This window comes from Acanthopagrus latus, chromosome 9 (genome assembly GCF_904848185.1).
Source record: "Acanthopagrus latus isolate v.2019 chromosome 9, fAcaLat1.1, whole genome shotgun sequence".
In the NCBI taxonomy this organism is placed as follows: Eukaryota; Metazoa; Chordata; class Actinopteri; order Spariformes; family Sparidae; genus Acanthopagrus; species Acanthopagrus latus.
In genome coordinates, this window is record NC_051047.1 from 21,940,936 (window position 1) to 21,967,203 (window position 26,268).

General features: G+C 42.3%; 1 protein-coding gene and 1 long non-coding RNA gene across 11 annotated transcripts in view; one reads left to right on the forward strand and one right to left on the reverse strand.

Moving 5' to 3' along the window:
- The window catches only part of lrp1bb (low density lipoprotein receptor-related protein 1Bb), a 338,212-nt gene that overhangs the window by 118,872 nt on the left and 193,072 nt on the right, over positions 1–26,268 (reverse strand). For all 10 annotated transcript variants that reach the window (XR_005076787.1, XR_005076788.1, XM_037108848.1 and 7 more), the window contains 11 exons: positions 22,659–22,878; positions 21,339–21,528; positions 19,987–20,109; positions 19,511–19,654; positions 16,971–17,096; positions 15,187–15,300; positions 10,576–10,656; positions 10,305–10,475; positions 8,819–9,001; positions 4,335–4,535; positions 1,243–1,488 (listed from right to left, as the gene is read on the reverse strand). Coding sequence is in view for 8 of the 10 variants with exons in the window: in XM_037108848.1 (XP_036964743.1) it covers positions 1,243–1,488; positions 4,335–4,535; positions 8,819–9,001; positions 10,305–10,475; positions 10,576–10,656; positions 15,187–15,300; positions 16,971–17,096; positions 19,511–19,654; positions 19,987–20,109; positions 21,339–21,528; positions 22,659–22,878 (1,799 nt within the window). In the remaining 2 variants the exon portion in view is untranslated. The remainder of the gene's footprint in view (positions 1–1,242; positions 1,489–4,334; positions 4,536–8,818; positions 9,002–10,304; positions 10,476–10,575; positions 10,657–15,186; positions 15,301–16,970; positions 17,097–19,510; positions 19,655–19,986; positions 20,110–21,338; positions 21,529–22,658; positions 22,879–26,268) is intronic.
- LOC119025359 lies at positions 18,964–20,927 on the forward strand. The gene is made up of 2 exons (XR_005076789.1): positions 18,964–19,367; positions 19,469–20,927. It is a non-coding gene; the product is annotated as an uncharacterized LOC119025359 (long non-coding RNA).

Below are 26,268 nucleotides of genomic sequence, written 5' to 3' on the forward strand. Positions count from 1 at the left end.
TCCACCGATGAGGTTTAGTTCAATCAGTGAGATTATTTTCTGCTTCTGGGAAATGTTTGGACAACTAAATCTTGGAATTTGTCACACACTCAACACTAATTCATCAACACACAGAACCCACACAAACATACACAAGTTTTTTTTTTTCAAAAACAGTCCTTAACACGCCTTATCTTCACAGCACTCTCCATCGAATTATACTTTAGGGACCAGAACTGTTTGCACACAAATGTAATTAAAATGGCGTCCTTGCTTCAATGACATGTTTCCATGTTGGTAACTGAAGGAGCTCAAATGCTACCGGAGAGATGTTATTACTGTGAAAGGAGAAAAGGAGGAGTGGATGTGTGCTCAGGACTTCACAAAGAATCCAATAACACCTCTCTGAAGATTAAATTGGAAGGTTTGTGTTTGTATGCAAAATTTGATTTATGACGAGGCCGCAGAATCCCGATCGGCCTCCATAGAAAACTCTGTATTCTTTTTTCCTGCGTTAATGTAAGATTAGAGCTGGAGGTGCCATCAATCTTGGAGTGAAATAGAGACGCAAGTAGTCAAAACGAGGTCCATAAATCTGAGTGTGACAAGCCAGCAGCATGTGTGTGTAACTACTGTATTTGAAGCGGTTACAGAGCGGCCTTGTCAAATAGATTATTCAAAAGCCGAAAGTTTGAATTTATAAATATAATATTTTTGTTTGTATGGGATTAGGCCTGAGGTGAACAGCCGAATGAAGTAACAAAGCTCGGGTGGTTTGAGGAGGAACGCGCTTCCTTCACTCAGCGTCAGCACAGATAGAAACAGACAGGGCTCATCGCCCAGATGCCTCTTCAGATTTGAAGCTGATTGAATTTGACCTGACGGCCCCCTAAATCACCATCTATTACTATTCTTCAGCCCACCTCTCCACTTTCTCAGCACTCAGAGACATACACACACACAAAAAAAAAAAAAAACCTCATGTGCTTGAGTTTGACTTTTATAGTTTTCCTTTCCGGTTCCTCTCATCTGCGAGTCTTGCATTAATAAGAAATGCTTTGACTGCATAGCGTCGATGCATCTAATGAAAACCATGAGCGCCAAGATCAATGATCCTAACTCAGAATTGAGGATTTTTGGGAGTTACGAGTGCGCCTAAGGATGGAATTTAATATTACATCAGCCACAGAGCCGGAGCCGCACACAGTCACGACAGCCAACGGCATCGCTAAAGCAAACATTATAAAAGCTTGGCTCTGTTACCTGTGCTGTGACAGCTGTCTCCATCTGGGTCGAGCTCCCATCCCGGATAACAGGAGCACTTCACCGTGGTCTTGTACTGCTCACACACCTGGCTGCACTTTAGGTGGCGGCTGCAGTAGTCCACCACCTCACACGTCTTGTTGCTGGAGTCCAGGTGAAGCCCAGGGGGACAAAAACACACAACCCCTTTCCCCGGTGCCACGGTGCACTGGTGACTGCAGCCCCCTCTGGCTACTAGACACAGATCTGGAGCGAAGAAAGGCAAAGAAAGAAAAAGAAAAGAAAAAACAAAACAAAACATTGAAACCGTGCACGCACTGGAAGGCAGATGGAGATTTAAAAAGAACATCTGAAGAATAACAGTGCGTAAGATAGCAGCAACAGACCGTCCAATGTCGAGGCGTGGACTGAAAAGGGTTTTGTGTTTGAACATAATGTCACAAGGATAACACAAGCTGGTGTCGTATAATAAGAAAGCCCTGCTCACACGTTTAACCCGGAGGTGAAGGCTGGTAATTTTCCATCACTACTTCACAAACAAAACAGGAGACGGGACATTATGCAATGCTCCTTTTTAAAAAAAAAAAAAAAAAAAAAAAAAAAAAAAACAGAACACAGTCAGACATGCTTCATCCTTTTGATGGCCTACACATCCGTTTTCTTTTTTTTTTTATTAGAAGCTGTCAGGTCGTGATATAAAAGTGAACCAGTGAAAATAAACCTCGCCTGACGTGTCTCCTCCCGACGGTTTTTCAAAGTGTTCGCGAACAGCGCTGCACCCTCTCAACAGAGGTGGGGGATGAGGTATGAAGTCACTGCTGTTAATGGTGGGTGTGAATCCCGCTGAGCCGCTGTGGATCAGACCCTCGAGGTCCTTCTGAACACATAATTGTCTACGAGGAGGCAAAGGCAGCTCTTTTCGGCTATGACAAAGCAGACACTCAACAGCCCTACAGCCGCCCCAACCCCAGAGGCTTGGTTCTGCGACGCTCTAGAAAATGAACTTCCATGTTTACACTGCACACTTTAAGAGATTAGATGACTGGGGATAATCACATGAGATCCTTTTTCCTTCCCTCTGAAGGGCTGCTGGACAAACACTTCCACATTTGCCATCATCAGGAAGCCGGAGTATTACCTCATGCTCCGTCCCTTTGGACTCTGAGACAACACATACCGGTGCCGCGTCTGGCACTAAGCTGCTGGATGTGACGGAGAGGATACAGCAGCACCCCGCTGGGAGATGTTCCCCAACATCCCATGAGATCCTTGATGAAAGGAAGTGAGGGTGAGCAGCACGTGTTGTGAGCTGCCGCAGCAGGCAACTTTTCCTAAACCTCTACGGTGAAAAGTGGGAGGACGTGAGAGTGCTTCAACTTTTCCGGTTAATCTCATTGCAACAGATAATAAGTGAACTACAACGAGGAGATATGTCTAAATGAGGACTTGCACATGAAAATTGTGCTGTGGTTTTCATTGGTTTTACAGATGAAGTTCAATCATTCGTCACCATTTTATCTTTCTCTTAAACTAATGTCAGTAGCTCCAGTGTTTCTATCCTCACAACAACCGGCAATCAAAGACACTCAAACATATTGACAAAGACGCCTCACACTCCCTGGAAGTCATTATTTTTGACAGCTTTTCTTCTTCTACTTTAAAGTTATTCTTCCACCCCAAAAATATAATTGTTGGCTATCAAACACATACCCCCCTGTAGGCTCGCAGTGCCTCGTGAAGAACAGCTGCTGTGGTCAGCTTGAAATTTGTCCAATTCCAATGTTGCAGAGTTTTTATTGCTGAAAGTATTTTAAATAAATAAATTAAAAAAACAAAACAAAAAAAAACCACATGAAAACTTTTCAAAGTCTTACTGCTCTGTCTATCACCCTCATCAGAAAGTCAGAAGTTCACTAAGAAGTAGTAGATTTAACCAAAGTTATGACTGGGTCAACAAACAAGACTTGTTGTGTCTTCATCTGCTGTGTGAAATCTTTACAAAATATTATTGTCTATCACAGCTGTGAGAATTTCAAACTTTCCAGGGCGGCTGTAGCTCAGCGGTTAGCGTCGGCTAGTGATCGGAAGGCTGCGGGTTCAAATCCCAGCTCCGAGCTGAGCTGAGCTGCATGTTGAAGTGTCCTTGAGCAAGATAGTGAACCCCAAATTGCTCCTGATGTGCGGTTGGCACCATGCATGGCGGCCTCTGCCATCAGCGAGGGCCCTGCGATGAGCCGGCGACTTGTCCAGGGTGTACTCTGCCCTCGCCCAGAGACAGCTCGGATTGGCTCCAGCAAAAACCCCCCGCGACCCCATACAAGGTGTAAAGCGGTTATAGACAATGGATGGATGGCTGAACAATCTTTCAAACTACCAGGGGATGAGTGTGACAGTCTATCCACAGACTCTGGTGCAGTCCCAGGGCAGATGAGAACTTTTTTTTCATGCACTGGTCATATTTTGCTTAAATTCTTCTTTTCAGATGAGTGGGAAGAAAAATGTCCAAAATACGCATTTATGTGTATTTGGATGCTGAAATTTGCTTGATAAATGCATGCAAATCAGTGCACATTTGATAAGAAAGCATTGTTTGAATATTTAAACTAATAACTTTTTTTTTTTTTGTTAGCTCTCAGTTATTTTGCAAAAGGTCGTGAAAGGCTTTCGTCCTCAGCCTCACTGTGACCCAGACCCTGATCAGCATCTAAGAATGGTTGGTTGGATGGATGTAGCGCTCAAAGGTCCAAAGTGAAATCTTTTTTATGAAGCTTAGTGGGAAGAAACCTGACTGAGCTGCACGAAGCCCTGACCTCAACCCCTTTAAACACCTTTAAGACAAACTGGAACGCCGACTGTGAGCCGGGTCAGCGCCTAGCCTCAGAAGTCTGGTGGAAAGCCTTCCGAAAAGAATGGCGGCTGTCGGAGCAGCATATTAATGTGCACGGCTGAGGGGGATGAGATTTTTTAACTGTGTGTTATGTTGTGGTATCCACACACTTTTTTTTACGTATTGCAGTATCACTGTTGGCATCTTCCTGGATGACAAAACAAACCATAAAAAAAAAGATGACATGCAGTGACAAAAACAGTACCACAGATGGCTCCTTCATCCGAGCGATCCGCACAGTCCACTTTGCCGTTGCAGATCTTATCGGGCGTGAGGCACGCGGAGGTGTCATTGGCACAAGGGTACTTGGGTGGCTTACACACAGCCGACTCGCAGGACTCTTCATCGGAGCGGTCCTCGCAGTCGATGTCCCCGTCGCACACCCAGCTCTTTGTGATACACTTGCCTGCAGGGATTGAGACATACAGACAGACAGACAGACATTTCAAAACCGAGGAATTGACAGTTTCTGGGTTTCTCTGTTGCACGAACGTAATCTCATTGTGTCTCAGTTAGTATTCATGTGACTCGGAGGATGACGGGGGTCCACAAAATCGCTCCCTGCCTCAGCGTACCGAAATAAAGAATCCGGCGCTCAGATTAATGTTTCACTGCTCAGTTCCCGTATATCATTTGAACAAACTTAAGATTGCAGAAAAATGCCAAGCTTTTCCCAGGGGGGCTCAATCAACAACGGTCCCTTCTTCATTCTGTGCTTGCTCGAATTGAAAAGACCCAGGATTAATATTCCCTGTGATGAAATCTACACTAAAGTGTCATTTGTTATTCCCTCGGCCGTGTCTGTGGAAACTGGAAGGCGGAACCACGACTGGAAAGCAATATGGGTGGTTTTATTTTTGCACTGCCCCAGGTGAAGCTGCAGTGGACTGGTGTTCTAATTTACAGGATTTTGATCAACAGCAACGATATAGAGGCAAAATAGTGTACCATAATATATGGTTCAACCATTCTTAAGAATCAGAGTATTCTTTAACGCCATCCTCATGTCAGCAAGGTGGGTTTATATGTTAGTGCCATTATATTACTATATGTTGATATGTTAATTATTTTGCTCTCGCTGTAGATTAAAGCTGTACACTGGCAGTTTATCACCTAATCACAAAGTGTTGTCTTAGTTTAAATCTATTCATGAAAATAAATCATAGATATCACCACGGGAACCCCTCCAGCTGATGAATGACATTGAGAAAATGATTTATTTTTATTAACGTGTTATCTAATTAAACATGCAACCCTTTGCACACATGCTCAGATCAGAAACAGTGGAACAGTTGGCAAATTATGAAACTAGAATCTTTGAACCTAGCTTTATCCAATGAGTCTCAAACTATTTGTGATAATTTCCTGGGATCTTGTAGTTTAAAGAGTTTGTTGTTGAGATAAGTCACTCATTGGTAAATTGTTGGATTTTCTAATTATCAACTGAGCACTGAGGATAATCCATGTTTTTAAGGGATCTGTTCACATTGATGTAGGCTAATAGCAGTTACAATTTTGAAGCAAGTGAAAATAGCACACTAATAAACAACCTAATCAGATGATTTTTTTTTTTGAACGTTTAGAGGTTGTTTGGAGAAATTCTGTGATTCCTCCAAAAGTCGATGGAATTGATGAAGTTTTGAGAAGTCACTTGTTTATCCTCACTGCCGGTTCAAACTGTGTGTACAGCATGCACACAGTAACATAACACTTTGATTCAACCTTTGATTCAAAACAAGCTTACTAGTGCACAAAGCTTTCACATGCATAAAACAGTGAGGGCGCACGGGGCACTGCAAATGGTGAGGAGGCTAGTCAGTTATGCAACTGTGTTCACAAGTGTTGATACCGGCAGTTTCACCTTAAATGACGCTGCAAACAAGTCTGACAACTGCAAAACTTATGACTTCTGTGAGAGAGTTTATCAGGGGAGGCAAAGGAGTGAAAAGGCTGCAGATAAAGGGGGACATGAAAAGACGCTTTCATTCAGAACGTGGGAGGCACAACGGTACTTCTGAGCGGGTTTATTAAACATAACCTTTGCTTATTATTTCGAGTAGGAAATACATTTTTCATATCCGTTCCAAATATAGAAAAAAAAATGCTCCGACATCTGAAAGTTTCATCTTTAATTCAACAAAAAATGCAGCATATCCACAGATGGATTTCCTGCAGAGCTGGTAACTTTTTTTTTATTTATGTTGGTCCCTCCTCTACACATGGCTGAAGATCTATTTTTAAATAATGGATGGATAAATTCATACTTGTTGTGTTTTTGTTTTTTTTTTTAACTTTGCTCATTGTTAAAGTTACTGTATTGATAAAAAAAGACGATGTTATGCGGCCTAATGCAGTACATGCTCTCGCTAAAGTTTCATTCCTCTTGGACTGATGCTGTGAGCACTGGATGCTCCACAGCCCTTATTTGATGACCCAGAATGAAAATCTGCAGACTTCAGCAGAACGTTTCTTTACTTGTGAAGTTATAGACAGTACTCATTTAAGATAACAAAGACTGTTTTGGAGTAAAGAGAAGCGGACACGACACAATTTAAACAACCTAAAATGACCTCAAGCTGGTTGAGGCGAATATTTTGCACTTAGTTCTTCAGCTGTAAATCCAGTTTTGAACACACTGTGGGCACAAATCTTAGCGCTAACCGAAAGTGACACATGACTGTCCCCCCACGCGCAAAACGGGGCGGGGATGTGTTAACGTTCTCAGTTTTACATTGGACATGTTCTCCCAAAGTGGAGCCACACAAATAACATTACAACTGGCATCTCAAAGAAACAAAATAACAGAACCGAAAAAAAAACAAAACATGACCATAATATCTTGACCCAGCATGAGTTAAACAGGCCAAACATGCTCCATCTTCCAATGCTTAAATGTAAAACATTATTCTCCTGTTTTATGTAAACCAAATACTGTATGTACAAAATACCTTCGATCTCCTGAGACTTTTGGATACCTGAACATTTTTATGAACAAGCAGAAATCTAAGAACTCTAAAGAACTGATGTTCCACCTCTTTCTCTATTTACCCCTCTTATCGTAAAGAGCCCTGTTCAAAAATTCAAAATCATCTCTCTCACTGAGGAACCTTCTCAGTCCCGATGCACTTAAGGAGAGAAACTGGATGGTTCATTTCTGAAAAAGAAATCAGTCGGGTAGATGTCTACTCTTGTACTCTCACTGTTATTGTTCAGCTTCTCTTTGTCAAAGATTTCCTGTTGTTTTTCTTACCCATTCTTTTTTTTTTTTTTTTCCCCAAAATATTTGGGTTAACAAATAAACCTGTGTGTGTGAAGCTAAACCCCTGCTCCACATCAAATATTTGCACCTTTATCAGAGTTTATTCCAAACTTCCAACACTGGAATTCCAGTACTGGGTGCAGGTCTAGGATGAGTCTCATGTCCTTGTGTGACTAAACGAAAAAAAGAAAGAACAAAAGTTCTACTGATGTTCTTCTCCATAATCTATCATAAACGTCCAGATGGCCTCCCTTCAGAAACTCTTTTGAATACTGTCGGAGAGGGCACTCTGCTCTTCTTTGGGAGGACAGAGCTGCACCAGTGCACAGGGGTGTGACACTGCAGTATTAGAGTGAATAATAATTGTGTGGTCTAACCAACCCTTCACAATGCAGCATTGCCTCCGTTCTTGATAATACTGTCAGGGGATGAGCGGCGAGCTGTGCAAGACAGAAAGCAGCCGAAAACTTCATCTGACCTTCTGCTTTCTGCCGCTGAGAGGGAGCCGGCGCTGGGTTTGGGTACACGGGGAGTTTAAACAGGCCATTTAAAAGGGTTTGTCCTAATTGGTCAAACAAGTACATGCAAACCTCAGTGCGATGCTCTCCGAAGTGGAGAGCGGCTGAACCTCTAGAGCCTGTCAGACAGTGCAGGGGAAAGGGAAAGAGAGCCATTTGGCAGCATAGTTTATCACTGACACACACAAACAAACGTCCAAGAAAACGACTGAGATGCTCTCCTCCTCTCCTAAGACCCGAGCGAAGGACCAGAGTGTTAATCTCGCAAGATAACGTTCATTCTGGCTTTCGACGTGAAGGTTGAGGAACAGTTTCTGTCATCTGTTCATGAAAGCAAACGCCTCGGGCTACGTTCAAACTCCGGACCACCGTGTTTAATTTAGAAGCGTACGCCGTGATTGAATGTGATGACTGTTAATTTTCCATGATGTAACCTCCACACAGAGTTTCAAAAGCTGTTTACGATTCCGCACGCGTCGTCGCATAACGTCCCATATAACGCAATATAAAGCCAGCTGATTTGGCTCCCTGTCTGTTGCTGTGCGTTACTGTCCTTCATGCTCAAATTAGTTCAGCCAGGCCGCCGCGGTGCTGAGACTCCGACGTCTGTCTCGGGCGAATGATGCAAAATTTACATACTGAAGCTCAAATACAAGCTCAATTTAGTTTTCACGGCTCAGGATCTGATTTTTTTTTCTAAACCACAGGCCACCCAAAATTGTCAGTGTCAGCTGAGTAACGGAGTGTGAAAATCAACAGTGTGAAAGTGTTTATGTATGTCAGACTTCATCTGGAACTTCTGGATGCTATCTCAGGGCCTCACAACAACCACCAGGCATCAGTTATTAATCTTCCACCTGCTAACCAAGTGTATCCTTCACCTCGGACCCCAGTGTGTTCCGTATTCCCTACCTGTGTCTTTGCAGGTAAATTTGGCCTTGGGGTCGCACATCCTCTTGGTGCCCTCGCAGTCCTTCTCGTCGCTCCCGTCCTCGCAGTCCTTGTCTCCATCGCATCTCCAGCGTTCCGGGATGCAGGTCCCGTCGGCGACACAGTGGAATTCCTCCCCGCTGCACTCGATCACAGATGGCAGCACTGAAACAAAAGTCATTCAGCGGTGACTGTTTCTCGCAGCACACAACACAATCGCGGGCAAAGGCACGACAGTAATTTCACAAGACATCTTTTAGTGTTTGCAAATATTTATCTTTGCCAGCGGGGCACTTGGCAGCCATAACAGGCCAGTTAGATCCGGAGAGGGAGGTAGTTTAACTTCCAGCATTTAAGGTTTATGTCTCTCAGATGTTTCTGTCTTGTTTAATGACTCTGGTCACTATATCTTTCTCCAGCGTGGGTTCAAAAGGATACTGGTACCACCCTGCTGCCGCCTGGCAAAAGATACAGAAGTATCAGCTGCCGTACCACAGAGCAGCTTCTTTTCTACAGACTGTGAGGGATTCATCTTCAACACTCTAGTCTGAAAAATAGCTGTATATCTGCATGACTTATTATTATATAATCTATAGAATTTCAGTTTCTGAGTGGAATATAGGAGTGATATACTTCACCTCGCTGTATGCCTCCATTGTGAAATGTTAAAACAAACTAAAGTTAAAATCCAGGTTTATCATGATACACTATAACATAATCAACATCATGCATTCATTCTCAATTCATTTTCATGTTGTTGTGCATCCTGTATACATAACGACCTGAATCAGATTGACCGTTTGCTTGAACCTGAAAAGTCAAAGCCACAATTTGTTTCTCCAAAACTAAGAAAGAACAGTCCCCCGGGGAGGGTAGAGCAGAAGCAGGCACGGAGAGAGTGAGGCAGCCCGCAGTTCCCATCAGGAAAGAGTTTGATGAATAGTCTACACATTCTAGTGACAAGCAAGTGAGCTGTGAGTTTCGAGGAGCTCGCATGAGGTTTCTGCGGTAATTAGATTAAATGATTCAACTCCTGATGCTCAAATCCCCCCCCAAACGGAGACCGGATAAGATTAGTCACACGTGAGCGTAAAAACAAAGTTATTGGACTCAAGCTGATTAATTGTCACACTTGTAATTAGAACCTGAATTTAAACAATGATTCGAATTGCAAATAAAGTTGTTAGCACACTAAGAACGGATATACTGGCAGCAGCACGCTCATAAAAAAAAAAGGTGCCACCAGGCGTCTTCGCTTCGAGGCAGATCCTTCAAGAAACACAAGAGTAAATCCCTGTGATGACTTAATATATAAAAGGGTAATTATAAATACATTGCCTTCATGCTACTAATATTTAGATGTAAAACATGAATAATAACAAGTGCCATCTTATGTTGGAGGGGATGTGCAAGTCTACAGTCCTCTAACCTGATTTAACACTTTAAAAGGTAAAACGGGTGTTCTTACGTGCTGATCCACCTCTGCAGGTCATGTTCTCGTCGCTGAAGTCTCCGCAGTCGTTATCGCCGTCACAGGCCCAGTGGTCGGGGATGCAGCGGCCGCTGGTGCACTGGAACTGGTTGTTGGAGCAGGAGCGGATGCAGCCCACTTCATCGCTGCCGTCGCCACAGTCGTCGTCTACACACATGCCAGGGACACCCATTAAAAGACGAGCCCCCCCGCCCCTCGCCAACACACACAACATATGACGGCTGACAGAAGCTCAAAATGTCCTCACCTGAATCACAATGCCACTGCACGCTGATGCATCGCCCGTTGGAGCAGCTGAAGTGGGTGAGGGGCTCACAGGTGGGGAAGGCTGAATTGGTTGTTGAAAAAGACACACGTCAAATACAATCCCAGTTCAAGCTTAACAGATCCGTGTGCTGTAATAACTATACATCAGTAAATTAAAGGAACTTAACGTTAGTGTGAATTATTATTATTACTATCCTGTTCATGTCAGGAAGAGAATTAAAACACACCAGCGAAGACTGATCAAATTATTGTACTTTATGGCAGCTCTCTAATTACTGATGGTACAAATGGCCAAATTATCGGACAGATATGCTAATTATCATACATCAGGCTTCACTGAAAACTGCAACCTGCTGGTGGGGCTATAAAAAAAAAAAATCAAGTGATCACCAGCGTCATTAGGATTCACTATCTTGGCACCATGGATATCTGTACCAAATGTCAAGGTAGTGCATTAAGGACAAGCAGGCCAAAAAGTCCGGAGACTATCATCAAGATTCATCCTCTGATTCGTATAATACTCAGTCAGAACCAAAACCTTTACCAACCAACATCTGCACTCCTAGAGCCACTACCCTTGGCTCTAAATATGAACATAGTTATACAACCAACTCAGGTTTGCAGCATTGGTGCTAAAGCTTTGTAAAATCTTCTCAGAGTTGCTGTTAAAGGTGGATCTGGATGGAAGCAGGAAATAAAAATATTCTGAATTTGTTTTTTTTTTTATAGGTCCTTTGTGCTAAGCAGGCCCTGAACAACCATTTTTTATTCACACTGGTGGGTATTTTCATGTGTCTCCTCTTGATCAATGCCCAGAACTCTATATGTAAAACCATGTGTGGCCCTGAAACACTCGGGTTGTATAAATTCTGCACATCACATCATGGTTGAGTCCTCCTGGTTTATATGCAGATGAAGGCAATTAAACTACATTTTTTAGAAAAAGGCTAGATTTGAATGAAAGTGCAAAGGGCCTGGACTTTGTGACTGGTTCTATTCAAATGTGTTAAAACAATGCAATTTCTATTTATTGTTATTCATTGTCACGATACAAAAGCAGGCTAAAGGGCAAAAAAACAGCCTGTGATAAAACCTTTCGGTATTTGTGTGCTTCGCAGCAGACAAAGCTAATGAATGGGCTAATTCATACATACATATACGTACATATTACTGTCACTGTGCACCGATGGGCATTTTTCCTTTTCTGCAAATGTTTATCTCCCCTTGCGGATCCGATTTCACCCTCATCAATATCTGGAAATGGATGTTTCCAGAAGTTTCTCCTGAATTCCATATAAAATTCACCCTGTGTGTTGAGGCGTTTAGCTGCTGATGAGGCACTGTAACAGTCAATCAAGACAATATATTGTACATGTGCCTGATGTAGAGCTGTAAATATATGTATACATACACATAGATATGTGAACTTAACTTGGCAATGCAAGCTGGGGAAAGCAAATAAATCACCACAGCTGGAGTCAGTCAATAGCTGATCCAACATCAATCACTGTAGTCAGGGAGACTTCATGAACTAAATTGGTCAACATTAGAGCATCGATATTCTCTACCAGTGTCGCAGCAAGTCTAGGAATACAGATCCTACCACATTCTGTGGACCAATGACATTGCCACGATCGACATTTGCGTTCTCGTCAGATACCATTCTCGCTTCCAATTTTGAGATACTGTACATACAGTACTTTTCAAATATCCTTCCTGGAGCCCCAACGCTTTATTGACTTCAGTATGAAATGCAAGTCTACATTTGAATTGATTTGTTAGCATCTGCTGCTGCCGCATGGCATACCTAAGGCGCTGTCAAGGAGACGTATCGTATCTTTATCACACGAGCGTCTTCTATATATCCCACAAATGTGTTAGGTCTCACTGACAGCGCATGGCTGGTTGGAGTTTAACATTCATTAAAAATGAAGCACGAAACATCCATAAATAATGAAGGTTTCAAGTCAACAGTGAGCCTGGCAAAAGAAAAAAAAAAAGAAAAAATGGAACACTGGCATCCATAAATAATGACGGCTTCAAGTGAACAGAAAGCCCAATATGAGACACTGTGTGACAACTACTAAACTACTGACAAACAAAATCCAAATTAGCATCAATCTCTAAGGCGGCCACCACTGAGCTTCAGGTGTTCCAAAACCCACAGTAGCTCCACTGCAGCTAAGTGAGCTGCCAGAGCTGCACAGTAGAGTGCCTACAGAGAAGTGATGCTTGAGGAAGCTCAGACAACAGTATAGGAGAGAATATGTTTTGCTGCACAGCTTGATTATGATTGAATGAAGCCGAGCATGAACTTTAATTACTGCTTACACCCTGGCTGTTTGTGACTGCGTATTGAAGCAGCTTAGGACACACAAAAGGAGGCTGAGGCGATACAGCACAGTGCGGCGTTTGGCAAACATCAATCACCGTTAAAGGCTGATTTAATACCAGTGGTGATTAAAGGGGAATTTTAAAACCTTAACCCCTATCTTTTAAATGGGTGCTTGTAATTCATCCAGTTCAACTTCACAGCAGAAAAACACATTTTGTAGCCTAAAAAAAAAAAAAAAATCTCTTTCCCCTCGCATAAAAAAAAAGGTTAAACACATCTTCAAAGAACTCTGAAAAGCTCGGGCCACTGTCGCTCGCCATGTATTTTTCTCATTCGTGTTTTCCCAAGATTAATCCAAAACACAGAGACCAACTTTTGCTAACCGAGGCTGACAGATGGTTTAATACCACCGAGACGCTTAAGCACAGTGAACTGCTGTACAAAAGTATTTACTCAGCACCACCCTTTCAAAGTTGATGCCATCAGTGAGGGCATGTCTGGTTGTTCGTCCAAAGAGTACAGCATCAATAATTCAACTTCTAAAACACTCTGGACTGAATAAAGTAATGCAGGCGTAAGACACCAGTAAGCTTTTTAAGAAGTCACCAAAGAAGATAAGCAGCCACAAGCATCTTGTATTCAAATACTTTTCAGAAGAACTCAAGGGTATCCTCTCTCAGAACCTTGTTTTTAATACTAGCTCTACTACTATAGAAAATATTTTGATTGGCTGTCAGGCGTTTGTCAAAATCAAGAATCACTTCATTCGAGTCAGTTAAAATTATATAAATCAAAGTATGAGGTATCTTAAACTATTGGTAGCAGCCATATTTAAGCTGCATTTCACATGATACAGTATGTGCTAACAGATATCAGAATGGATGACCTGACAGACTCACAACGTTGTCTGTCTTTATGGGAGGTAACCTAGTACAAGGTCAATAATATAATCTGAAGTGTCTTATACAGCAACACTAAGAATTGATGGCAACACTAGTGGCTGAGACAGTGAAGCGTTGCTTCGAGCTGAATGCCCAAAATCCAGATGTTAAGCTTGTATGTTTACCATGTTCACCATTTAGCATGTAAAACTAGCTAAACTAGCACTAAAACAGAAGAACTGCAGCTCTTCCACATAGCTAGCAGTGAAATGGCAGCAGGGTGGTTGTCCTTAATGTGGTACAGCATGGTGCTTCAGCACTACCAAACTGAAGGGTAGGATCACCCATTTTGACTTGTTTGATTATATGTTTCCCCTTCCCACACTGAGCTTCATTTAGCACACTTCACCTCACACTCTGTTCCCAGAGTCTAGTTGGCTAAAAGCGAACTCCATTTCCAATTTACTATTATGTGTCAGGACATCACACCGTGTGTTGAAAGTGGATAACTGCAAGGTTTGTGTAAAAGTTCTTTGCCAGGCTTTAAACTTTCGGCTAAAATGGGAATTATTTTTTAATGGATATCAATCGTTTTTACAATATCCATGCTGTTGGGAGTTTATTGCAGCCCATGGTATTTTTATGGAGGTGTTAAGTGTGTTGTTACAATCCTTCTTGCTTATGGAGGCAGATGAAATGTTTCTCCTGTTTCAATCAATATTCTAAGAAACAGGTAATGACTGTTAATGAGTAGAACACATGTAGAAATTTCCTAAATAAACAGTCTAACCAATAGTTCCAAATGGTTTCTGAGTAATTAACTTAAAATCAAAATTGTTATAACTGCCCTCGGTGTCTCCTATCTGAAAAAAAAACAAGACATGCTCTTGCCAAATTACTTTAAATTATCCAGTGTGATTACTGCTAAAAAAACACATCGATCTGCATCTGTCTATCATTAGAGGTGAAACCCTAAGTTACCTCTATTAGTGGGAATGGAAAAAATAAAAATGTTGAAAAAGTTTCTGCCACATGAATTATCGCATTTTGAGAGTTGAAGGAAGGAAGGTGAGTTTCAAGTGTAAGCTGATAACCCTAGCAGCCCTCACAGATATCTTACGAGATGGTGAGAAGCATTGCATTTATTGAAGCATCAGATATGCGGCAGTTAGGCATAACATCATGAGCTGTGAGGAATAAACAACTAGAGATTTCCCTTAATGCCCTTATTAGTATTCAATTTGTTCACTGAGCTGCCCTATTTTACATCTTGACCAAGCAGAGCAACTCAAACAGCGGCAGCAGTTTGAACCCACACACACACACACACACAGTGATTGAATGAATATGTGGTGAGTTGGCGTGTGTGACTCACTGCATGATATTTCATCAGACTTATCCCCACAGTCATCCTCCCGGTCGCAGCTCCAGGGTCGAGGTATACATCGTCCGTTCTGGCAGGAGAACTGGTCGGCCTGACAGGGCTGGGCTGAGTAAGGAGTGAGAGGCCACTTAATTCAATCACATGTGCATTAGTCAATGCAGGACGTGCACAACAACTCTAATGATCGCTACATCACCAGGATGTCAGTGTCCGCCCACTGCAAACTTTTTATCACTCAATCACGCGGTGCGGCGCGGCCAGTCTGGAAGGCCGTGGGAAATGCACTGTTGCTTGACGGGCCGTCATTTACACCCTGCGCGGCCGCGGTGAACACACACATGGACGGCACACCAGTGATGTCTCGCTGGTCTGTGATATGCATGTCAATCTGACACTGAGGGAACATTCATCAGCCTCTGACTAATGCTCATTGATTGATCCTCTGTGGATAGAAAGCTCCTGAGAGGCCCCACGGAGGATATGGGAGGCAATGTGATATACTGTAAGTGTTTCTGACATCAGTCGCGTCTTGTAGGTGCTACAGCTCTTTGATACCGGAGAGTGCTCTCACACAAGGAGATTGATTGCCCTGTAGGGAAACTACTCGAGAGGCGCAAGATATAAAGGTGATGGCTGCCCTGAAAAACAATGTTGTCTGTTCAAGACTTTGATGAGCAAAGAGAGAATTTCATCAAAATATGTTTTATGTCTCACTGTATAGATAAAAAGAGCTGTGTGATCTTCAGTCTGCATTGGCTTGATTGAAATGTATCAGTAAATCAAACACAGAAGTGCATTATCGCGACTTGAGCCTGAACGACAATATGTTGCTCTAATATCACTATTTCACAAGCAATAAGTCATAGACTAACTGATGTCTGTTTCGAGACAAAATGTAAACAGATACATCAGAACTACTGAGAAGAGGCATCAGGCAAAAAGTGCAGCCAGTTGACCGTATTTACACGGCGGCCATTTTCCTTGGCCTAGCCCAAATGTAGTCCTTGTGTATTCCAGCTTTCAAGCCGCACAAACACCAAGAATCTGACAAATTGTTATCATTCACCACTTTATGATTGATATGAGACTAAAAAGACAACTGAAAGTGGAAATCCATAAGTTTTCCAAGGTAAAAGATATGTGAGAAAGGGTTAGCTTTGGTTAAAACAACAACTAATGCTAGCATATATGTCCTAGCTGACATTATTGTTAGTGTAATGATAGGACAGGTGTAAATTAACTCTGAAGTAATTAGTGCACGTCTCAGACATGTTTGTCTAAAACACGCTAGCTGTAACCATTAAGCTTGAATGCTAACGTTAGTTTATGGTGGATCAAAAATGGCTGATGGCCCTCCAGATTTTTACTAATCATCATCTTTTTCCATTTCTAATCAATTAGGAAGTGATACGGATTTGCCAGATTCCATATTCAGTTGATAACCCATCAGCTTCGGTTAAACAACAGCTAAAGTTAGCATTCAGTGACTTCCTAGCTGAATTAACATTTGAAAGTGTTACACGATATGACAGGACGTAAATAAACTCTGAAATATCAATATCACATGTTGGACACATTCGTTCAAGCCTGTAAGCATAACACACTAAATGTAACATTGATATATTATCAGCTAGGAAGTGGTTGAGTGCTAATATTAGCTTATATGGTATTGCATATGTTTATTTCACCTTGAAATATGGTAAATGGCTGCCGTGTGAATATGTGTCTACACTGCCCTGATTCTCATGCAAGCGTGAATACAATACAGCACATACCCGAGCATGTAGTGTTGGCCTCATCCTCATTGCTACCGCAGTCGTTGGTTCCGTCACAAAGCCATCGTTTTGGAATGCAGCGATTGTTGTTGCATTTGAACTGATCAGTGGGGCAGGTGTGATTGTCTGCGAAAAAAGCAAAGAAAAAGTCAGCCATTGATGTTGTAGCTCTAACATGAGATACACTGAAAATATCTAATACAACAAAAAAAGAGTGAAAAATAAAATGTGCTTATAATTCAGAACATCACATTTTCAGTCTCTATAGGCCCCAGCCAAAGTAAGTGGAATGTCTCTTAATGTTAAAGCTTCATTAATTCTCCAGCCCATCTGATCTTCCTTTGTCCTATGGGGCTAAAAAAAAAAAAAAAAAAGAAAGTTCAATGTCCAGATAGATAGAGTTATATTCACAGCTTCTGAGTGGGATTTCATTCATTCCCCAGCTCAACTAATCTTGCTCTGAGAGCCATGTCAGGAACCATAAAAGGGAATGATGTTTTAGAGATGAATATCTCTCATGTTTCTCCTCAGTGGTTTGTCCTTTAATAGAGAGTAATGAAGACTCCATAACATTTTTATAGAGGTCTTAAGCATATTTGTTATGTGGTTTTAGAGCCTTGATTTTTGTTTTATATAAAAGCCACTTTTACATAATAACTCAGAACATATACCTCACTGTAACGACCAACCAAGCTCCATACTTTCTTAACAAAACATACCCTTTGTGTTATGGGCCATCAATGTACTTCTGTGTGATAAATGTGCTATATGGATCAGACTGCCTTGCTTTCATACATCTGACATCCACATTGGTCTGTTCTCAAGTCCGATTCTGAGTAAGCTGCCAAACCCACCAAAATAAATTAAGTTAGTACATTGTTAAGGTATATGATATCCCAGGAGAGCAGATAATTGATTTTTTTTCCCCATTCTGATAGTTCTGCCAGAGGATTAGATTATGGTGCTTTGCCGGCAGGAAAATAAAAAAAATAACCAGCATCCGAGCATTTAACATGCTGTTTATCCGCCTGATTTGTTAAAGTGCAAAACCACTTGGCAGGAGCGAAAGGGTAGATGGCAGCGTGGAGGAGGAGCACTTTTCACCCCTACTTACAGTACCTCAGCGACATTTAGGAACACAGAGGTTGACAGTAAGAGAGAATTAGCCTTGAAAAGCTTGTGCTGTCTTGCTTGGTGGTGCATGGTTGTGCATGTAAGTGAATTCAAGAGGCAAAGTGTAAGATATGGCCACCTGTCAAGGCTAGTTCCAAACAAATACGGGGCAGCATGTCTGTCTGGATTGTAACCGTGGATGATGGGTGGGGTGTCGTCGTAGACAACCGAGCACAATTTAGCACTGACTGAGCACAGTCTTAAAGACTAAGGGATGCCAGTGTGAAGACAGGGGACATAGCACAGAGGCGATTTACAGCAAAAGCAAAAACTCTTGCTCTTTGGACGACTAAGATGGCAAGAACGAACAGCGAAGACATGACATGAGAGAGGAGAGTGAGGAACCTAACTCGATTGAATTAATTATTCATTTTGACCAAACAAACCACAATGGGTGATTGCTGGAATAGTGGATACACAAAGAGACATTTCTGTTTCTGTTCGAAAAAAGGGTGTGACAAGGCAAATTAAGCAAAGTTTAGTATGGAAAGCAATTTGAATTCAGAAGGTGGTGGTGAGTCTTTTGCTCATGTCCCACACTTTATAAGCTGAGAGAGCTTATGAATTAAGCAAACTAACAGTTGCCGTACATCTCCCAGGTTTAAACTACAGGGTGTCAAGATTAGACTATATATCCCTCCTCCTTGTGTTTCTCAGTCTTTCTTCTTCCCTCTTGTTCCTGGATGGTTCCCTGTCTTTGTGGATGTCTTCCCCTTCTGTGCCTGTGTGTATGGTTGACGCTCCGCCTGCCCGCTGCTGCCAATTACCCTGACACACCTGCAGCCCATCCACTAATCAAGACCCAACAGTACATCTCCCCAGTTCTTCACTCGAGTCTTTGTCAGTTCATGTACGTGGTAACGTTCAGAACAGCCTGTGCTCCAGCTCTGTGCTGTTTTCTAGTTAAACTTTTGATCGTCTAGGCAATCCTTGCTTTCGTGTGCCTCGGGTCCACTATTCATCCTCAATCCTCGTCAGCCTCCTTCCACCAGCATCTAGCCAGCCTGCCCCGCAACTGTCTCCCAACAAAATCAAACCTTGACTGTCAACTTTTTCAAAGTTCTGCTTTTTGGGTATACTGCTTGGAAGCACAACAGAAGAGAGCGATCAGAGTATTGCCTCTTGAGATACGAAGTGGTATTCAAAAGAAGATGGGCTGGGGCTAGCTGGTTAGCATGCTCTTTGACACAACATCCAAATGTATTTTTTCTTGCGTTCAATAATGTGAGTTTTGTGCATTTTTAAACTACAACTCTGTCCATATCTAACACATTGCACCTTGAACAGTATCTGCACACTCAATGTATTTGTGTGTTTTCATGCAGCGTGCTTGGCCTGCAGTGCAGACTTATTTTAAGATTCCTCACAGCAGCTGTGGCTCTCCTCGTCACTTCCATCCAGACAGTCATCGTCTCCATCGCACTTCCACAGGGCCCGTATGCAGCGCTGGTTGTGGCACTGGAACTCATCACTCTTACATCGCTGTGGCTCTGGACTGCTGCTGGAGGATTCTGAGAGAAACAGTGGTTAGAAATCAACAAGAGACTCGCCATGAAGCATGTGCTGAGGGGAGATTATTGGCATAGCTATAATAGCACAAAAAACATGTTAATAATGTCTCATGACCCCGTGTGTAACTACTGGGATTTGGCTTACATTTCTAGAAACCCAGCGGGATAATCTCCCGCTTGTATTTATTTGTTTATGAGCAGATTTGCATGTGCATAGATAAGGTGTTTTTATTTGATCTATGTCCCACAGGATGAAGCCAGGATTACAGTATACTTGGACAGGACTGATCTTAGCCCTCTCTCGCTCCGTCTGATTCATTATGTCCTCCTACCTGCACAGGTGACATTGTTCTTCCCCAGAACCTGGTTGTCAGCGCAGGCACACACTCTGCCTCCTGGGATGGCAAGGCAGAGGGTACCACAGCCCCCATAATTCACACTGCATGCGTTGTCACCTGGAGAAACAGATACCAAAATAAGGTGTCTTGCTCATTTAAACACACATTTTCTAAAGCCCCCCTTAAGCGACATGAGTTTCCTGTTACTGTTTTGTCTCTTTTTCCCTTTTTGTGAAGTGAACAGCAGAGGTTCAGAGGGGTCACTTTAAAACCCGGCATAACAAATCACGTCATTGTTCCAAAACTCGTCTCCTCTTTCGGAGAGACATGCCAGGTGTATGCAATGAGATCTATAACCACATGTCAGGTGAATTATTTGGAACAGGGTAGGTGAGAGACATTTGACATTTTTATCCTTCTTGGGGGAATAATTTGTCTTTTCCAGACAAGAGCCGACATTCTCCGAAAGGAAAAAAAACACACTGTCACATCTAAAGTTAAGGCATAAGACACCTTTGTCACTTTCATTTAACACAGAAACCAAAGGCAGCGCCTGAGCCAATGAGATAAAGCTTTTGGTTTTGTAAGAGCCAATCAGCAATACTCAGAGGACTGGACAGCCAATTAATCTATTCAGTGACATGAACAATGGAGGAATGTCCGGCAGAAATTCTCTGTAAGCACGCAGTAGCCAGCCCTTTCTCTGCCTCGTGTGCTTGTGATCCAATATTGTATGGAAATCTTGAGGATGAAAGATGCTCCATATTATGAGTCTAAAACCACATCAACGGACAGTCCACAGTTATATTATTCTACATTCATATCACTAGCATTGTGCATCAGTCTCCCCTGATTGCGCCGTGGGTGTCTGAGCACTGTTTTTTAACATGCTTTTTATTGGATAACAAAAACAAAACACCTGCTGTGATGGGCCAATGTGATTCTCCACTGTCAGCTGTATCTGACTCCTCTCCTGTCTGCTCCTCTCTGCTTTCTAACAGAATGAATCTATCATCGTTTGTTACAGAATTGAGCCAACCCCTTCCAAACCTTGGCCACCTTATCTAACTTTATAGAGTGGAGCCCCCAATGATTTTTTTTTTTTTCACACTGAAGTCACTGTCAGTGTTGATCAATGCGCTGGTTCACACCATGAAATTTGACACCAATAGGCATGCATACAAAATCTCTGGTGTATATTGTTTATTAAGTGCTAAAAGTGTTTGGGGGATTCAAATTCCTGGACACACGGCGCAGAGGGATTCTATTTTCAGCCACTTTGTCTGGTGGGGAAGCAACGGTTCAGCGGCACCGGATCGGGAGCACATCAGGGAAAGGCAGCCGACCTTGCTGACTCTGTGCGTCGTAGACACGCAGGCCGAACAGTGGCGGCCTCTCGCTCCGCAGCAGAGTGACGTCACCGGTGGACAGGTCCAGCTGAAAGACGGAGGCGTTCATGTACTCCGTCCAGAAGATGAAATTGCGATGATGAGAGATCCCGAACGGATGGTTCAGCTCTTTCCCGTTGTACACCACCTGCAACATGAAGCAAACATACTGTGTAATCAAAAGATTAGGGGGAGTTACACGGAGACACTATCAGCAACAAAGAAAATCAATAATCTCAAACAGGGTCTTAGCTGTTTGAATATGGGCTCAGAAATTATTTAATCACAGTATATGATGAATGTGATTCAATTTCCTTGCGCAAATTTATTCACGCCGCACTGTCTGCTTATAATAATGTTTGCTAGAATCTTGGCATTGATTAAATAGCATTTGCAAATAATTCATTATCTTAATATGGCAGTGTATCTGGAGTCGACAGGAGCGGTTGGGGATGAAGGGCTGTCTTGTTGGCAGTTGTTGCGGGGGACGGCGAGTCGTTTTCAATCATTTCACCGCTTTGCAGATTAACTTTGTGTCATTGCTTAAAACATAGAAATTAGTTTTAGACCCGTGCAACACTGATATGAAACTGAGCAGTCAAACACTGAACTAATATCAAGTGCCATGGCAACGATGTATATTGAATGTGTAGCAAGATTCTGTTGTGATCTGACAATAAAACAAAACTAATCAGGGATTAATCATGCCTCAAGTTTATCAAGTTTTCAAGTTTTAAGTATAATAATCGCATATAAAAATATATCCTGTTTGCTGGATCAGAAAACCTCCCAGTTTGATTCTGATTTTGGATGAGCGTTAATAACATACCGACCAGACACAGACCAAAAGGCCTCAGGACAACTAGTGATACCTGCAACCAATCGAGCAAAGAAGTGTGTGGTGTCCATGATGTTGGCTTTTCAATTCAAAGGAGGAGAGTACAATTGCAATAGACATACAGGCGTTTCATGAAACTCATGTCTAGTTTTACTCCAAGTCCTAGATCCTAAATTCTATTTGACAATGGTATGTTGCAGCCCTGTCCCAGCTGCCAGCTGAGGCAATCTACTCAACCATTCCAAAACACATTTTACACATCTGTATAAATATCTGGTCCAGATTTAGAAAATACCACAATTTCCCTTTAAGTTCGGGTCTTGAATCCTGTGGCCCTCACTCTACGAACGCGCTGACCCTCGAGTGAGTCAAGTCATTCATGCACGTACGTTTCTGCATCATTTGACCACTCTGCGCTCTTTCTCCACACTGGGACTCACCATCCTCCCCGTCCCGTTGAGATGGATCCTCTCGATGTGATCGTAGTAGGCGTCACACCAGTACATGGTGCTGGTGCTGTGGTCCAGCGTTAGGCCGTTGGGCCACAGCATGTTGGAGGTGACGAAAATGAGGCGGTTGGATCCGTCCATCCAGGCTTTCTCTATCCTCCCGATGCTGTCGTTGACCTCGTCCTCCTCCCAGTCCGTCCAGTACATCCAGCTGTCACACACACACACACACACACACACACACACAGACACAGATGCACACACGATCATCGCACCAATAAACTGACATAATGAGGCGCTGCTTTAGTTCAGGCAGTATCTGCCAGTCACACGGCTCCATAGATCACCACCAGCCCCGAACTAACACTGATCACATTCCACATTGGAACCTCGGCAGTTCATTTTCAGCTGTCTGCCCTCGCCCCTGCTTCCTGACACTGATGTTGGATGGTTGCGCTTGTTGCAGCCTTCATCACCCTCTTCCCGCTTTGATATCTTATCAATCAATACACGTGACAGCATTTTTTTTCCCTGCAGGCTTCTCTAAAAAAAAAAAATTGATTTATTCCGTATCACAGTGAAAATGCGTCTTGTGGGTTCTGTTCTGTACACCCCTGGGGAGGCATGACTGTGTCCCCCCCGCTGAGTCTTCCACACGCCGCTTTGATTCATACAGGGGAACATTATGAAGAAACACAACCTGCGCTGACACACGCAGCCGCTCATAGCCAACAAGACTGTTCCCTGCTGATATGGAGATAAACTGGAATTCCTGTTTCCCATATGTAAATACCAAAAATAATCCAAAGTCGCTGGGAAATTCAAAAGAGATACCTGGAAATCACTCAAGCTTTATCAACTCAAAGCACCGCCGCTTGACTGCATTTCGTGGCAAAGTTAGGAGCGCCATATTCCCAACCAAATAAAATAAAAATAAAACAAAAGTTTCCAGTGTATCATATGTCTACTGCGACTGTAACTCTCAGTGGGCCTGTGGTATTTGAAACGCGATTGGGTCAATGATTTGACGTGATCTGTTCTCTAGTAACCGTGCCCGGGGGATTCGCTCTGTTTGAGTGCTGCTGACTGAGCTGTGTGGCCCTCGTTTCTCATCAATGATGGAGAGCCGGCTAAAGGAAGATGAAACAGAATGGGATATGGAGGTGAATGAACACTCCCCCTGTCTCCAAGTCATCTTTTTACGACCGCATGAATTATTCAGCGTTTCTACACACTCCACGCATGTAGACACACACACACAAACACACCCTCATGCACAAAAACATACATGGACACCACATCACACATCGGAGGGACAGAGTGCCATCAACATAAGAGAACTGAGGACTGCTGTGGACAGTAAATATTGTTCATGATCCATATTTTCATTTATCTGATTGATTAAAAAAAAAAAAGGGGGGGTTTCAGCATCTCATGTGAACATTTTAGGGTTTGAATTTGGCACCTTATCCTCAAAGGATATAGTGATACAATAAGTGATGGTCCAACATTGTGAAAGATGGGGTAGGTTTTTTTTTAATGCCTGAGGCTGGCAAGAACATTTGTATTTAATAACAAAGGACATCAAGTGTAGAATTATTTTTTTCTATTCATTATCTTGAGAGGCCATAAATGGTTTTACAAACTATACAGAAATGAATATGTATACAATAAGTAGGATCAAACTTGTCCTTTTCATTGTAATATTATTAATAAATTGTTTTCTTGTACAGTTCAACTGAAACTTGCAATTTCACGTGTTTCTTTCCCCTTCCTTATTTATGCATTTATTTCTAGTCTATATGGAAAACTGGACAATTATATTATGTTCAATGAATGTATTATTTCAAATGATTTGATATTTTGTAACTTGTTAAGGTTGCTTCGTACTGTATATGTTGTGTGTTTGTGTCAGGATGTGTAGGTTTGTATTTTGGTTTTGTGTTCACTCTTTTTTTTTTTTGTTCTCTTGCAATTTCATAAAAAATACATATTTTGGGGATTTCTCACGCTTGTTTGATAGCAATCTAAATATTTGAGGTTGCTGGTTGGATTAAGCTGGACATCATCCTGGAGTTTCTATGATGACCATTTTTGACAATTACCGGACATTTTATAGACCAAACAAGCATGAATGGATCAATAAAAATAACCGGTGGATTAAAACATAATAAAAAAATGTAAAAGTTGCAAACACACAAAGAAAAAATAAACACACAAAGAGCAACAATGGATTTTCTTCAATGGACAAAGCTGCCTATTCCAATGAGAGGCGAACAGCATTGTGACAGTAAGCTATATTCACACTCATCAAGGTCAGAGATGACTGAAGCTGAGCAAAGCACCACTCACGTCGAAACTTCATATTTACACGTGGAATTTTCACGCATGAGATACCGAATGCAGCACAGAAAGAGAGGTGTGCCAATTTCAGAGTGACACTTGTAGTCCTTATCACATCAACACAGACTAGAGGTGGCAAACAGAGCAGAAAATAAGGTTGCCAGAATGCAATCGAGAAAATCAGTCGGAGAGGTGCATCCACTTTACCTGAGGAGACCCCTCCAGTAGAGCAGATAGAGATCAAAAGGACCGACGGGTTCGGGCCGACTGCTCCCTCACAGGCCCAACACTAGCCTTTCTGATCATTTGTGCTATCAGTGGGAAGGTCGGAGCAACAGTGATTTAGCCTTACACAAAAGAGAGACATGGTGTTCCTCGCACCAAACACTTTCACAGTATATGTGCCTAAAGAACAAGGCTGCATTCTCACCATAATTGTTTCATTTCATTTCTTTTTCAGTTACACGGGGAAAAGGATTGATCTGCTGTTTGAAAATCAGCGTGTTTTCATCAGTCTGATGAATGTGGCTCGTATTTGAAAGCAGCGTCACTTTCAGGACCACGATCAAGATAACACGAGGAAGAAAGGCAAACAGAAGGCTTAATTGTAATCAAGGAGCTATATAGTCATGTATTGACAAAAATGGAAAAGACGAGAGGACTGAAAGGAAAAAAAAAAAAAATCCAAATAAAGTATTTGTATGTTTTTGCTTTGGCGAAAACAGCTGTGTGAGGCAAAATGTTTGGAACAGCCCTCTTGAGGCTTGAGAATTAATCTCTGACTGCCATGGATTTGGTTGGTGTTAATACGATTTAAGCCTTAAAGTGTTAATCCGTAAGATCCTTAAGACACTCAGTGAATTTGAGCTCTGCAGCGTCTCCTCTGCCGGTGGCGTCCTCCATATATGTATATAAAACTCATATAGGAAGGCAAAAACAAGACGATGAATGAGGACTACAAAGGAAAAACTTGTAGCGGTGGTTTTAGGTTCAGGCAACAAGATGAGCCACCATTTTATTACCCATAAAATCACTCACACACACGCAGACACACACGCAGACACACACACACATCCCTGGACTCATTAAAACAACAGATGCTCTCTCAGTCAAACCATGCTGGTTTACTTGGGGGTGGCAGACTACGCCCCACGCACTTACATGTTTTTTGTTTTTTTTTTCGTTTTTTTTTCTTGAAAGGCACAAGATGTGATCATCAGTCAAAGCAGATGTCTGCCGAAGCAGATGATCTTCAGGA